Source organism: Cavia porcellus, unplaced genomic scaffold, assembly GCF_034190915.1.
Source record: "Cavia porcellus strain 051 isolate PalLab524CR breed Dunkin Hartley unplaced genomic scaffold, mCavPor4.1 scaffold_32, whole genome shotgun sequence".
NCBI lineage: Eukaryota > Metazoa > Chordata > Mammalia > Rodentia > Caviidae > Cavia > Cavia porcellus.
In genome coordinates, this window is record NW_026947515.1 from 38,609,939 (window position 1) to 38,624,062 (window position 14,124).

The 14,124-nt window shown below is 57.0% G+C and overlaps 1 protein-coding gene across 4 annotated transcripts; it reads right to left on the bottom strand.

Moving 5' to 3' along the window:
• Nucleotides 1-236: 236 nt before the first annotated feature.
• Nucleotides 237-11,811, bottom strand: Arhgef15 (Rho guanine nucleotide exchange factor 15). 4 transcript variants are annotated; one of them, XM_003466163.5, is made up of 17 exons: nucleotides 11,345-11,359; nucleotides 11,189-11,223; nucleotides 9,113-9,759; nucleotides 8,544-8,876; nucleotides 8,230-8,290; nucleotides 7,199-7,257; nucleotides 6,901-7,112; nucleotides 6,633-6,793; nucleotides 6,317-6,469; nucleotides 5,543-5,672; nucleotides 4,010-4,084; nucleotides 3,835-3,927; nucleotides 3,601-3,761; nucleotides 3,359-3,511; nucleotides 2,997-3,079; nucleotides 2,781-2,885; nucleotides 237-1,773 (listed from the first exon to the last, which is right to left on the bottom strand). In XM_003466163.5, exons 3-17 carry the CDS (start codon nucleotides 9,708-9,710, stop codon nucleotides 1,634-1,636), a joined length of 2,517 nt encoding a protein of 838 aa, XP_003466211.1. In that variant the 5' UTR covers nucleotides 9,711-9,759; nucleotides 11,189-11,223; nucleotides 11,345-11,359; the 3' UTR covers nucleotides 237-1,633. The 4 variants fall into 4 exon arrangements, with proteins under 4 accessions (XP_003466211.1, XP_013004175.1, XP_063098673.1 ...); XM_013148721.3 differs by lacking the exons at nucleotides 11,189-11,223; nucleotides 11,345-11,359 and adding an exon at nucleotides 11,658-11,810; XM_063242603.1 differs by lacking the exon at nucleotides 11,345-11,359 and having other exon boundaries at nucleotides 11,189-11,242.
• Between the last annotated feature and the right edge of the window lie 2,313 nt (nucleotides 11,812-14,124).

A 14,124-nucleotide genomic window follows, 5' to 3' on the forward strand; every position in this document is an offset into this window, starting at 1 on the left:
CTGCCCTGCCTTCTTCTCCAGGCTGCAAGAACCCCTCACTGCCACAGAGGCCACAAAACCACAGCCACCTCAATTATCTTAAGAGCTGTGCGCTGGCACATTCAGGACTTACACGGGGTCTCCCCATCCCAGTTCCCAGGGAAACTGATCCTCACTCTTGACACCTTCCCGGCCAGCCCGTCTCCCCTTATGAAGCCCGATTTGTGGACCACTGCCCCAGGGAGCACACACTGTCCTAAAGAGCCTCACACAACTCCACCAGCGTTTATTGAGTGTTTCCACATGTCAGACACTGCACTAGGCGAATCTCCAAAGTTGTGGACATGCCGAATGCCAGCACCCTGTTCCCTTTGAGTCTCCAAATTGCTTGTACGTCCTGTGGTCTGCGTGGCAGTTTCTGTCCTGGGCGAGTCACCAAGCATGAGGTGAAAGAAAGGGGTGATGGCCCTCAATAGGGAAGCTCATGTTCCAGGCGTGGCTCCCCACCTCCCAGCACCTGTCTGCTCAGCTGTGTCCAGCCTTCACCTCCTCTGGGAGCAGATGCTCTGCTCTGGGCTGGGCAGCACCTCCAGCTCTCCACTGTTCAGCCCCCTGATTCTGTGGGAGGATCAGGGAAGAGGCAAGAAGCCAGCCTGTGATTCACAGCTTCCAGGTCTTCAACCCAACCTGGGATCTAGAATGTTCTTCGGCCCAAGACTGAGGTTGCTAAATGATAATAATCCAAGTTGGGGGACATGCAAAGTGGGACTGTGGAGACCAGGGTTTGGGGCAGAGAATGGTGTGGAGGTTTAAGGGTCTGAGCCCCAGCTTCTGGCCACTTTCTGCCCCTGAGCTCCTTTGCCAGGTTGCTTGACCACTCCACAGCATCACCGTCCAGCTGTCATGGAACCCTGTGCCACAAGAGACCCAGTCCACGACTTTCACCCTCAGATTGGCCTCCTCGCCAAGCTACACCCAGAATATGCTCTTCCTGAACTCAGACCTAATGCCTTTCCCACCACACATCCCCTGATCGGCAGAACAGCCTTCCCTGATACCTCACAGGTGCACAGACACAGAGGCTTTGAGACACAGGTGCGGGATTCTTCTGAAGTGAGGAAATGACTTGAGAGGGCACAGGCGGTATCCTAGGAATGAAACCTAACACTTCTCAGACTCCAGCGCAGAACTGGTGGCGGTTGTAGAAACAAGCCGAGTGACCGCTGGTCTCTTGGGCCCGGATCATGATCTTCTGTGGCTGGACAGGTCTCCGATCATCTCTGTTGGCTGTAGGACTTTATCTCTGTATCAGTGGTTTGCTTTGGTTTGAACTGAATTGGTCCATCGGTGTCTTCCTTGGCTATGAACGTAGCAAGGATACCCACTTGCCAGGGACTCAGCCAGCTCCGTGCCCATCAGCTGCTCTCTACTTTGCCTCTGTTTCCACTGGCAACCACTGAAGCCATCCTCATCCTCACTGCGGTGAGCTCAGAGGCCTTTTCATTGGCTGCTCCATCTGGAAGCTCAGTCCCGATTGGCTGTCACTAGAGGTAGTGTTTCCACTGACAGAGAATCCAATGGATGGATGGATGGTTTCTGTCCCCTTCAGTGTCACGCTGCCAGCCTCCTCCCCAGCCTGCATTAGGGTGAAGGGTCACTGGGGGGTGCCCGAAGAGGGCTCCATAGCCTCAAGAAGCCTCTGGTGCCGACGAAGGTGCTTCCTCCGTTCGTGTTCCCCTGTGACTTCACACACCAGCTGCGCAGGAAAGGCCCCAGGAAGCCCCTTCAGCCAGCCTAGGGAGAGAGACAGGGTGGGGAAGGGCATCGGGGTGAGGAACAAGGTCAGGCGAGGAGGAAAGGGACCTCAAGCCTTGGGGGTCACTGTGAGTGCGATAATTACTCAAGATGCTTGGGGTGTTGATAGACACTCCAACTGCTGCTGGTGACAGCAACAGGGACACGGTCTGGGTCCTGTCACTGCTGTGGAGCCCAGCAGTGGCTGTTCATTTCACTCAAGTAAGAGACAGAGTTTGTTTGTTTGTTTGTGACAAACTGGAGACTGAACCTGACCCTTCATACTGAGCCACATCCCAGCCCTTTTTTCACACTAAGTCACTACATTGGCCAAGCTGGGCTCAAATTTGCAGTCCTCCCGTCTCAGCCTTCCAGAGTGTTGGAATTATAAGCGCCTGGCTGAGGCACAGTTTTAGGGGTTTGCGGTCCTGGCTGAGGTGGCGTTCTTATAAAGACTTGCAGGGACCTGCAGAATCTCAGGCCGTTACCTCTGGACCTAATTTTCTCCCTTTTCCCCTTGTCTGGCTCCCTGTGGCCGTCCTGTCCTCCCTAACTTCCTCCAGCACACCCCACACTGGACGGGCTTTGCACTGCTTGTTCCTTCAGTGGGGACACTCCCCCCCCCCCATACTGTGTGCCCAAATGCTCACCTCCACTTAACTGACCTCCACTCAGCCTCAAATTTGACACTGTAACTCCCTAACCCTGAGAATTCCCACCTGCCTTATCCTGGTATGCATCTACTTTTCCTGTTGTGCTCACCATGGTGCTTCATTTATCTACAAACCTTGTTTACTCTATTGTTTGCTCTCTATTAGCACGCCTGCTGCAGGTCTGGGGAGGCAGCACTGGCCTGGGTTCCAGCCTCAGCATCACCAGCAAAACAAAGTGCATGCTCAGCAGCACAGCAAGCTTTGCGTGTTTGGTTCATAGCGTTTAATAAACACTGTGGGGACACAATGGATTAAGTAAGCATCAGTGAGTGAGCCCGTGAAAGAGTCTCTCACCCTCGGGACTCTTGTGCAGATGCTTGGCAGGAGCTCTGGACTCCACACCGGGTCCCTCAGTCTTGACAGGCGGAGATGGCTCTGAACACAGTTCCTGGGAACAGTCTGGCAGTGGACAGGGGACATCAGAGTGGAATCCAGATTCTTCAGGGCTTCTTCTCCATATCCCCCTTAAGACCGTGTTTCCTTCCCTCCTGGCCTGAGTGTTAAACTCACCACAGTCCTCATAAATGGTGTCTGGGGAGCAGGGCAGGGGACCGGGAGTAGGGAAGGCTCCCAGCCAGCGCTGCATGTCTGACCTGGTGGGGAAGGGGAGAAGGCTCAGGTTAGCTGCAGATGCTCCTGGGGGAGGCAGGGTCCATGAGGAGAGAGACAGGGGTCCTGGCCATCTGAGAGGTGAGGGGAAGGTCCCAAGGCCAAATGGTAATGTGTGAGTGTGTGTGTGTCTGTGTGTGTGTATGTATCTGTCTGTCTGTGTGTGCTGGCCATGAACCCAGGCCCACATCCATGCCAGGCTCCACCACTGACTGACACCCCCAGCCCCCAAAGGTGTTTTGGGGGAGACCAGACCAACTCACAGGGAGGAAGCTTGGAGTAGCCGGTGGGTGGGGCGCCCCTGGTGGTTGCTGAGAAGGGAAAGGCGGAACGTAGGAGGTCCAGATGGGTCTGGAACCTGCTGGGCCTGCACCAGGGAGCGATGGGCATAGTCCAGAACCTGCAGCCGCTGCCCACTGCCCGAGGAAGAGGGCGATCAGAGGAGAGCGGGGTCCCACCGGGTGCCTCCTCCCCACCCAGCCGGGGCTAAATCCTCAGCACCCACCTCTTGGGCTGAGTGATGAGCAGCAGGTCACTAAAGAGCAGCAGGCAGAGGGGAGTGAAGCGGGGGCGGGAGGTGAAGAGCACGCCCCCACGGCGGCACCCTAACTCCGTCAGCTCCCCCTGCAACTCCAGGCGCCGGGACCAGGAGACCAGCGGCAGCGCCTGGGAGAAAAGGGGGGGTCCTGGCTTCCCCGAGCTGCAGGGGAGGCCGGGGAGGGCGCTGGGCGGGACTAACCTTGACCTTGTGGAAGCGCAGCCTCTGGCTGAGGCGGATCAGCTCCTCCGTCTGCTTCATGCGCCCCACCTCGGCGCTGCAGCGCTCGATGATCTGAGTGGGGGGCGCGCGTCACCCCCCTGCTCCCTGCACCCCCCCCCGCCGCCTCCCCAGCCTCAGTGTCCCTCCCAAGCACCTTGCTGACCGCACCCAAGGCCTTCTGGGCGTTTTCCTGGCGACTGGATCCCTCCTCCGTCTGGCGCAGGATATTCTGGGGACCAGGAGGAAACGTGACCCGAGATTCCGGCTCTGGGACCTCGGGATTCAAAGGCCCAGGGCTCGGAGGATCCTGCCTGGCCGGGGGAGATGCTCCGTTCAGGGTCTCGGGGCTGCAGCAGCCTCCACAGGGCCTAGAGGCTTTCGTGCCTTCTCACATCGCTTGCCCTACCTGACCCCTCTACCTTCCCCTGGGCTTTTTACTCAGCCCAAACCCACTCTGCAGAGCCGTTTTTTCCTTACCATTCGGATTTTTCCTGCCTTTAATAAAGGTGCATTTTGCCATGGTTAAAAGGATCAAGAGAAAGAAAGAGGCCAAGAGACCTCTCCACCTGTTAGCTGCATAACCCTGAGGAAGTCATGTCATCCCCCTCTGCCTCAGTTTCCCCATTTATAAGATGAGGATGATGCCTGGAGTGTGATCAGCATGGTACTGAGGATCAAGGAGGGAATAATAAAATTGATTGGCATCGTCCTTGGCACACTGGAAGACTGGGTTGCTGGGTTTAATAAGTATTAACTACAAATATTAGCATAAACAATATGTCAGGAAATTAAGAATGCCTAGATTTTGGTTTGTCTCCATCAGTTATTTCTGTCTGACCTAGACGCTGTTTAATCTGTAGCTCAATTTCCTCTTCTGCTAAGTAGGGCGAGTGACAGTTCCTGCCCTCACACGGTTAGCGAGGTTAGGCAGGCACCTAGCGCTTAGATCTGTGCTTCAAACATGGTCACTGAGCTATTACGATTGCCATGATAATAACTGTTACTGTGTCGTCCAACTAGGAAAAGACAAGGCCGGACCAGACAGAGAAGCTGGGTTGGAGTTGGAGCTCAGTGACTGAACACCTGCCCAGCTTGCTGGAGACAGGTTTGATCCCTAGGATCACAAAAAAACCCCAAAAGAAGTAAAAAAAATCTGATCATCTAACTGGGGCCTCCTCATGTTGAAATCACATTGATGACCTGGTGGGGGTGGGGGGGGAGTATCTACTTTGCCGTGGAAAAATAGTTCTCAATCCTTTCCCCCACAGTATCCCCCTGCTAATAAATCCTTTTTAGACATGATTTCCCTCAGTCTTCTGCTCACCACACACACACAAAAATTTTTTTCGTCTCTGCGTATTTCAAGCTGGTCTTGAGTTCACTACAAAGCCCAGGCTGGCCTCAACCTCATAGAGATCCTCCTGCCTCGGCCTCCCAAGTGCTGGGATCACAGGGGTGTGCAGCCACGCCCAGCAGTAAATCTGTGTTTGTACCACGACCACTGACAGTACAGGAATCGCTAAGGTTTCTTACTCCCTGAAGGATTCATTCCCCTCCTCCCCTTCTGAGGTTATATGAACCAGTCAGGGGCGAGCAGAGGGGAGTCTAGACCGTCCGCCTCCAGCGGGGGGCGCTCTCCCCGCACCCCTTCTGGCCGGGGCCGCAGAGGCCTGAGCTCGGCCGGTACCTGCAGCAGCATGCGGAGCCGGGTGATGCGCTGGAAGGGCAGCAGCAGGAAGGAGGGCAGCGGCAGCCGCTCGCACTTGGGGAGGCTCTGCAGCCGCCGGAGCTCCGCGGAGAAGCGCACGTTCGTGTCCCTGCAGGAGCACCGAGCATGGGCCCAGCAGCTGTGGCTTCGCAGGGCGAGGTCCTGGCTCTCCAGCCAGCTCCCCCTCGTACCCTACCCTGCTCCCCTTTCTTCCCGCACCTCTGAGAAACAGTAGCCCCGCCCTCACCCATGCAAACTTAGCCCAAAAATGTCAAATGCAAAAGCCAGACATAAACAATTACAAGTTTTAGATTGCACTTTTCTGAACAGGTGATGAACTCTGAAACCATTCCACTCTGTCCCGCATGAAATACGGATCCTCTTTGTCTGGCATCCAGGCTCGTACAGTACTCTCCCCACCCCCCATCTCCTGTAAACTGCTCCGGTTATCAGACTGACCACCAGCCCCACAGTGCTTGTGTCCAGGCAGCCTTTACTTTACTTAGTAAGTGCCCAGAGTGAAAGAATAGTGATCCTGGCAATTTTATCACAGCGATTTTTCTATTTTATTATTAATTAATTTAATTATTAATTATTATTAATTAATTATTAATAAATCTATTATGCCACACTTATAAATAAACCGTACCATATTTAGTATATGAAAAACACAGCACACAGGGCTCCATAAGACCCCCAGTTGCAGGCATCTTCTGCGTGGCTGCCCCTCGGGAAGGGAGGACACACACTCACATGAGGCGACTGTAGGTCTCCTCCTGATACTGCTGGTTCCGGACGTAATCCACGTACACGGAGAACGGCCCCACCGCGTGGGTGTGCACCACGTCACACAGGTCACTGATGTGGGGGGAAGAACGCACCCGGGACAGTAATGTCCCTAGAAACCTGAAGGAGGAGAGGAGGCCGCAGTGGAGAGGACAGAGGGCCAGGAGAGGACAGAGGGACAGAGCTGGGAACTAACAGAGTTCGTGAAAAGAAGAATCTGGAGAAAGCTAAGGGAGTACTGAGCAGCGCAAAGCCAGGATTCCTGGGGGGGGACCCCACTGACCGCTCGCTGACTCCCTGGACACGCTGCACGTTGGAGAAGAGCGTGTGGTGATCCCTCGGGGTGAGCGTGTCCCGGAGCGCCCGGCTCAGCACGAAGGTGTCGGTCAGCAGCCTCAGGGAGCGCAGGTAGGAGGCCTCCGAGGTCACCACCTCAAACAGGCTCTGCAAAAAGTCCAAGGCAGTCGGCATGGTCCCACTCACGGCCAGCCTAGGATCCGGGTCGTATGCCACCCCACGCGGCCCACTCAGACCCAGGCCAGGATGCCCACCTCTTGCATGCGCCTCTCCTGGGGGCTGAGCGTCTCCAGGAGGCCACTGGCTCGCACAGCTGGAAGCTCCTGCCACAGGGTGTTTCGAGGCCCGGGTGGTCGTGTAAAGGCGGGAGCTTCCCCGGGATTTGCTGGAGAGGGACCCCCGTCCTCACTAACCCCCCACAGCTCCTCTGACAGCACTGCTGCTCGGTAGGTCTGGTAGAGAGGTTCTAGAAGGCAAAGCACATCGGGAAGTCCAGAGCCCCAACCCTTCCCCGTGGCTTGAAGGTCACAGCCGTGGTCCAAAGAGTCTCACCGTCCTGCAGGGGCAGCTCCCAGTTCTGCTCCTTCAGCCCCTCAGCCCCCTCCTCATCCCTGTGGAGAGAGAAAGAGCTGGGCATTCGCAGTCCTGTCCATGATGGCGCCCACTCCATGGCTGCTGTTTGCAGGATGGTGAGAGAGACGTACAACCCACGTGTCCATCATAGGCAGGGACACCGATGTCTCCTCGGGTCAGAGTCTGGACTTTCCTATGTATCCCTTAGAGGTGAGCTAACTGGGCTCCGTCGATTCCCATTACCTCAGCTACTGTGGAGCACAGACCCCCAAATCTCTGCCTCCAGCCCTCTCACACAGCAACCCTTATCTGAAAGGCCCCATGTGCGCCTCCATGTAACTCCACACAGTCAAACCCAACACTTAGACCTGCCTACCACCACCTGTGGCTCTCATGGCCCCTGTTCTGGTCACCTGCACTCCCACACATCCAAGCTAAGACAAACAAACAACCATAGTAGTGACGGGTGACTTTAGCTCAGTGGTGGAACATTTGCGTAGCATACATAAATCCCTAGGTTCAGTCCCCAGAACCATAAAAAATAATATTAAAAATAAAGACCATGCTAGTAAACGTTTGTGAGTGAATGCATGGAACCAGATTATCTCCAGTGGTGACGGTGAATTAAGATGATTAATAAGCCCAGATAACAAAGAAAAGGTGGTTACAGTCACTAAATGGATTTGCAGACAGTAACTGCAACAGAGGCTCAAGGCAGGCAAGGAAGTGAAGTGGAGACTCGATATAAGCCCAGCATCACCTCCCATGGAGCAGCTGGTGTATTTACCCCCATTTCCTGCTGAGCATGCTGAGACCCAGAAAGGCTGAGGATTACATAACTAATGATGGGCAGGGGTAGGATGCGGTCTCTGCTGCTGGTCTCTGGAGCCCAGTCTTTCCTTCCTCCACCTCGGTGGAGGGAGGAGTTACTTGGACCCAAAGGTCAGCCTTCCCTCCGCAGGGCACATTGGGAGATGAGGATGGGGGAGTGAGAGTGGGGTATCCAGTACCTTCCCTCCGTGGCTGCAGGGAAAGGGTTCTGATTCAGAGCAGCGCCATCAGGGTTGTCCCCTGGAGAGAGAATGTAGAGTGAAGAGAACCCTCCAGGGCCATCGGCCCAAGACTCTTTACCCCAGCCTCAATAGCCACTGGTAATATAAAAACTACAACTCCCATCAGCCCCAGCACAGCAGCTGATAGAGAAATAAATAGCCCAGGGCCCATGGGGATTGTAGTTCTTTGGATTTTAGGTCACTCAACCTCTAACCTTCCAAGCCCAGAGGTCCCCCAACACAGATCCCCACCCCACACACATGCCCGGCACCTGTCTGGATTCCATCTTCAGAAGGCAAATCGAGATCTGGCTGTGGGGGGTCCTCAGAGACGGCGGCGTCCTGTCTGATCCTAGTTGGCTTGGGGGGCTTGAGGGGTGGCAGAGGTTTGCGCTCAGCAGTGGAGCGGTAGGAAGTGAGGACGACTGCGGGGTGGCTGACGCTGGGGGGGTTAGGACGGGAGCGGGAGGCGCGCAGCGGGGAGGCCCTGCAGGGCACTCTGGGGCCATCCTCGGAGCTGCCCACGGGCATCCATCGGAGCTCCAGGCCAGGCTGGCCAATGTGGCAGACACAAGGGCAGCGAGGAGGGCAGGCCAGGACAGCATCTGTGGCAGACAGGGCACCCTAAGGAGAAAGGCCTTGGCCTGGTTCACCCTGACGGGCGCCCTCCTGGCATCTACAGACCCCCTCTGCCCTGCCTGTCTTCCAACCTCCAGAAATACAGAAGTTGGGTTTTCTAACAGGAAAATGTATGTTTGAGAAACTAGTCCTGAGAGTTCCCAGTCTGCACGCACTGAAAAAGGGTTAGCTGCCAGAGGTCATGCCACCACCATGCACTTACCCAGAGCACCATTCTCCTGGGGCGGGTGGCCAGCAGCATCCTTCCTCTCTCCATTCACGTCTGCCCCCACTGAGGGGCCCCGCTCCAGAGAGCCTGCAGCCTGGGCCCTGTCTTCAGCCCCCCATTCAAACCTGCCTGCCAGTCTTCGCACGGTGCCAGGGGCCGAGGCAGGAGCATCTTGCTTCAGCCCCCCATCCTCGGGGAGCAGGGGCAGAGGTGCACAGGGTGACCCAGAAGGCTTGGGTGGGGGGACTGGAGAACAGACAGCAGGTTCTGGGGAGCCAGAGCGCCTGGACCCTGGACTGGGGGTGCTGGAGTGTGAGTCTGGGGAAGGCTGGGAGTCGAGGCTGGTTCTAGAAGCTGATGGGGGCAGGAAGGCAGGGGGCTTCAGGGATGTGGCTGGGGGTTCCCAGAAAATGGGGGTGCACACTGGAGCCAGTGCATCACTGGGGGTTCGGGGAAGTGCCTGTGGAGAAGAGCCATTGTGAGAAGGCCCTGGGGAGTGGGGAGCCCGTGGGCGGGAAGGCGGCCGGGGGCGGACGATCCGAGAGGGTTTCTGGGCAGGGGGTGTTGCTGCAGGCAGGGACTGGGCTGACATCTTCCTCTGAGTTCTTCAAAGGGGTGGGGCGTTCTGCTGGAGTCATCCCCTGAGCAGGGTGAAGGGAAAGAGAGCCCCTCAGTGTCCTCAGTGGGTAGACCCGAGGCCGTCTGAAGCCATGACTTCGGAATCAGGAGGGAAGGCTGGTGTCACTGGTGCTACCCTCTCCTGCCTAGCTCTCCTGTCTCCTTCCGTTCTGCCCTGGACCTTCTTGGCCCTCCCCCTTTCACTATGTGTGTGTGTGTGTGTGTGTGTGTGTGTGTGTGTGTGTGTGTGTGGTGGAACCCAGGGGTGCTGGACCCCAGGGGTGCTCTCCCATTAAGCCATACCCGTCTTTTTTATTGTAAGACAAATTTTTCCTCAATTGCCCAGGTTGAGTCCAGACTCAAAATCCTCCTGCCTCAGCCACCCGAGTAGCTGGGATTGTGGCATGTGACACCACACCGAGCTTCACTCTGCCTTTTGACTTCTGATGCTACAGTCAAGCCAGCGGCGACAAGACCCGGGGTCAGGGGCATCGGAGAATCAGTAAAACGTGGGAAGAGAGAGTCCACTGGTGCCTGTTAGTGCAGGCACCAGTATGGACCTGAGTGTTGTGGAGGTTTGGTGTGGGCTAAGTGTGCGCTGTAGCTAGCGCTGTGCACGTAGGAATTGCACGGTGTGTGGTGTGTGTACGCTCCGTGTGCTGACTGATGGTGGGTGGACAGTGTGTGCTGGCCTCTAAAGGAGTGTGTGGTGTGAGTGCAGGGACAGCGGCGTCGGGGGTGTGCTCTGTGCCATCTGGGTGGGGTGTGTGAGCTGTGTACACACGCGTGTGTACATGGGCTGTGAGGGACGCATCACTCTTTCCCGGCTCCCACCAGCCCCCGCCCCCCATTTCCCAGTTCCTCTCTCTGGACTCTCCCTTTCCGGATTATTTTTAGTCTCCTCTTCCTGCCGTGGAGATTCCTGGAGCCTCTGACCCCAGACCCTGCGGGCCACCGCACAGGCCTTCTGTCTCCCGCCCTTTCAGCTTCGCTGGGCCCAGGTCTGGACAGAGAGAGGCCCCAGACGGCTGAGCCCCATCGGATGTGAGGGAGGGGGCCGAGGCCAGGGCCCAGGCTAGCACCCCGGGGATCAGGACTGGGGCTTGGGCTCTCCCTCTCATGAGGAAGAGGCTGCCGTCTGGATAAGACTGGGGTCACAGCTGGGGTGGAACCCAAACTCCCCAGCAAAAGTCACAGCCCTCCAGAAGCCAGATTCGGTTCTTGAAAAGGGATGTGGGATGGGGGGGAGCTGTCACCGCTCAGCTCTGGCAGGAAGCCACTTAGTGAGGTGACCCCCAGTGGCCTCCGCAGCTGGCCAGCTCCTTCTGGGACCCTACCCCTGTGGGGTGCCCCCACCCCCGCCCCTCCCTCGGGGTACCTGTGTTCACTTCCTTCCCCGCCCCCCACTCAGGCCGCTGGCAGGACCCAGGTAGTGGGGCCCTGAGCACTCACCCTTGGTGCCCTCCACGCTCAGTCACCTCCCAGGGCTGAGTGAGTAGGGGCAGGAAACAGGAATCGGATCCTCTTCCCAACCGGACACCCCCCCCCCCAACCACACCACGCTCCACATGCGCACATGGGAACCTGGGAGCCCAGAGGGACCCATACCCAGGGTGTCAGAGGCAAATGGGCCCAGCTCCCATCAGCATCTCGGCCCTGGGGGTCCACGGCCCATGGCCGTCTGGGGTGGGGTGGGGTGGGGCACAGGGGGTGGGACGGAGGTGATGGCGCAGGGCTACAGCCATGGCCAGTGCCTGCATCCTGTGCCCTGCCCGGCCATCTCTCCCTGTCTGCACCACTGCCTGTCTCTCTGGCTTCCGACCCGTCTCCTGGGTGGGAGCCAGCCCACATGTCACCCCAAAGGTGTCACCCCTGAAGTCTCCCCCCTCCCTCTCTCTGTAGTGACCCCCCAAGAACTGACCTTATCTTTTTTGGATGCCTGGTTTCAGCCTGTTGTACCTGCCCCTGGGAGCAAGAAAGGCAGAGCACAGTCTCCGACATGGTTCCTGTGTTCCTGGGGCGGGAACCCAGGCCAGATTGCAATCTCCACAGAGGAAGCCTTTTCCTCAGCCCCACCCGGCCATTGTGTCAGTGGATGTGGCGTGTGTGTGTGTGTGTGTGTGTGTGTGTGTGTGTGTGCGCGCGTGTGTGCGCACGCTGATGGGTGTAAGGAGAGGGCAAGGCCCAGGAGGTTGGGGGGCAGCTGAGACCTGTCTCCAAGTGAGTGCGACATTCGCAGGGACCCCAACCGCTCACCATTTTTTGGTCCTTGCTTCTCCAGGAGTCAGTGTCTGGGGGGTGGGGAGCAGGGCCCCTCTCATCTTTGATTTGTTTGGTGGTTGGAAAAGTGGGTTTCCTGGGATGGAAATGTGTCACAGAAACAACCAAGAGGGTGGGCTGAACCACACCCCAGGCTGGACAGCAAGGAGGTGGGGAGAGATGCAGGCGCCAGTGGTGAGCCCAGCACACAGGAGGCCGAGGCAGGAGGGTCACTGCGGGTTTGAGGCCAGCCTGGTCTACATAGTGAGTTCAAGGCCCGCTCAAACTACACAGCAAGACCCTCTCTCCAAAAAAAGGAAATAAATGCTGGTGGTGATTTCCTGATGTTTTTACCTAGACCCCAGCACCTGCCCTCTGTCTCTCTTCTCTGTCTCTCTCTGTCTCTGTCTGTCTCTGTGTCTCTCACTCACTCAGCAAAAACAAGACACTGGAAAGAAAATCCAGAAAGCTCACATGAAAATAATTTAACTCTGTTTTTCTCAAAGTAGAAGGATAAAGCCTTTCTGCTGCTCACCAAGGGCCTATGCGATCTACCTCTCTCTCAGCTCTCCCTCCCCCTCTCCAGCTCTCTCTCCCCCCTCTCTAGCTCTCCCTCCTCCCTCTCCAGCTCTCCCTTCCCCCTCTCCAGCTCTCCCTCCTCCCTCTCCAGCTCTCCCTTCCCCCTCTCCAGCTCTCCCTCCCCCCTCTCCAGCTCTCCCTCCCTCCTCTCCAGCTCTCCCTCCCCCCTCTCCAGCTCTCCCTCCTCCCTCTCCAGCTCTCCCTCCTCCCTCTCCAGCTCTCCCTCCCCCCTCTCCAGCTCTCCTTCCACCCTCTCCGACTCTCCCTCCTCCCTCTCCGACTCTCCCTCCCCCCTCTCCAGCTCTCCCTCCCCCCTCTCCAGCTCTCCCTCCCTCCCTCTCAGCTCTCCTTCCACCCTCTCCGACTCTCCCTCCTCCCTCTCCAGCTCTCCCACCCCCCTCTCCAGCTCTCCCTCCCCCCTCTCCAGCTCTCCCTCCCTCCTCTCCAGCTCTCCCTCCCCCCTCTCCAGCTCTCCCTCCTCCCTCTCCAGCTCTCCCTCCTCCCTCTCCAGCTCTCCCTCCCCCCTCTCCAGCTCTCCCTCCTCCCTCTCCAGCTCTCCCTCCCCCCTCTCCAGCTCTCCTTCCACCCTCTCCGACTCTCCCTCCTCCCTCTCCGACTCTCCCTCCCCCCTCTCCAGCTCTCCCTCCCTCCCTCTCAGCTCTCCTTCCACCCTCTCCGACTCTCCCTCCTCCCTCTCCAGCTCTCCCTCCCCCCTCTCCAGCTCTCCCTCCCCCCTCTCCAGCTCTCCCTCCCCCCTCTCCAGCTCTCCCTCCCTCCTCTCCAGCTCTCCCTCCCCCCTCTCCAGCTCTCCCTCCCCCCTCTCCAGCTCTTCCTTCTGGCCACACTCTTCCTGAAGGCCTTTGTACTCCTCCACCCTCTGCTTGCAAAGTTCTTCACAGACGAGCCCCTCGCCCCCCTCGACTGGGTGAAGGACTCACTCTCCTAATGAGACACTCTAAAATTGTAGTCCATAGCTGGGCAGTGGTGTGCGCCTATACTCAGTCTGTGTCAAGAGAACCACGGAAGCAGAGGAGTTCAAGGCCTGCTTGGGCAATGTAAGGAGGTGCTGTTGCTAAAAGAAAACAATAAGAGAGAGAGTGAAGGAGAAAGAAAATACATGGGAATATAGCTCAGTGGTAGAGCACCAGCCTAGCCATGTGTTTGATCCATAGCACTTCAAAATTGCAATCAACAACCCCATTTCCCATACTTAACCTCCCTTTTTGTTTTTTCTGTAGGAATTAAACCTTATAACATCTATATTTATGTTAAGAGTGACTCATTGGCTTAGTTACTTTTCTCATTGCTGAGATAAAATACCAGAGTTAAGGGAGAAAGGCTTTCTCTAGGTCCCAGTTTGTGGAGGTTTCAGTATGTAGTTTGCTGGCCCTAAGGCAGGGTGGCAGGGCAGAGGGGTGTCACAGAGGGGAAACCATTCATGACAGACAGACAATAGCAAAGTAACTTTATCTGTGCTCGTCTGTTCTGGCGCAGGGTCAGGCACATCGTGGGTCTCAGTGGGAACTGATGGTGCTCAGTACGAGAGTGTG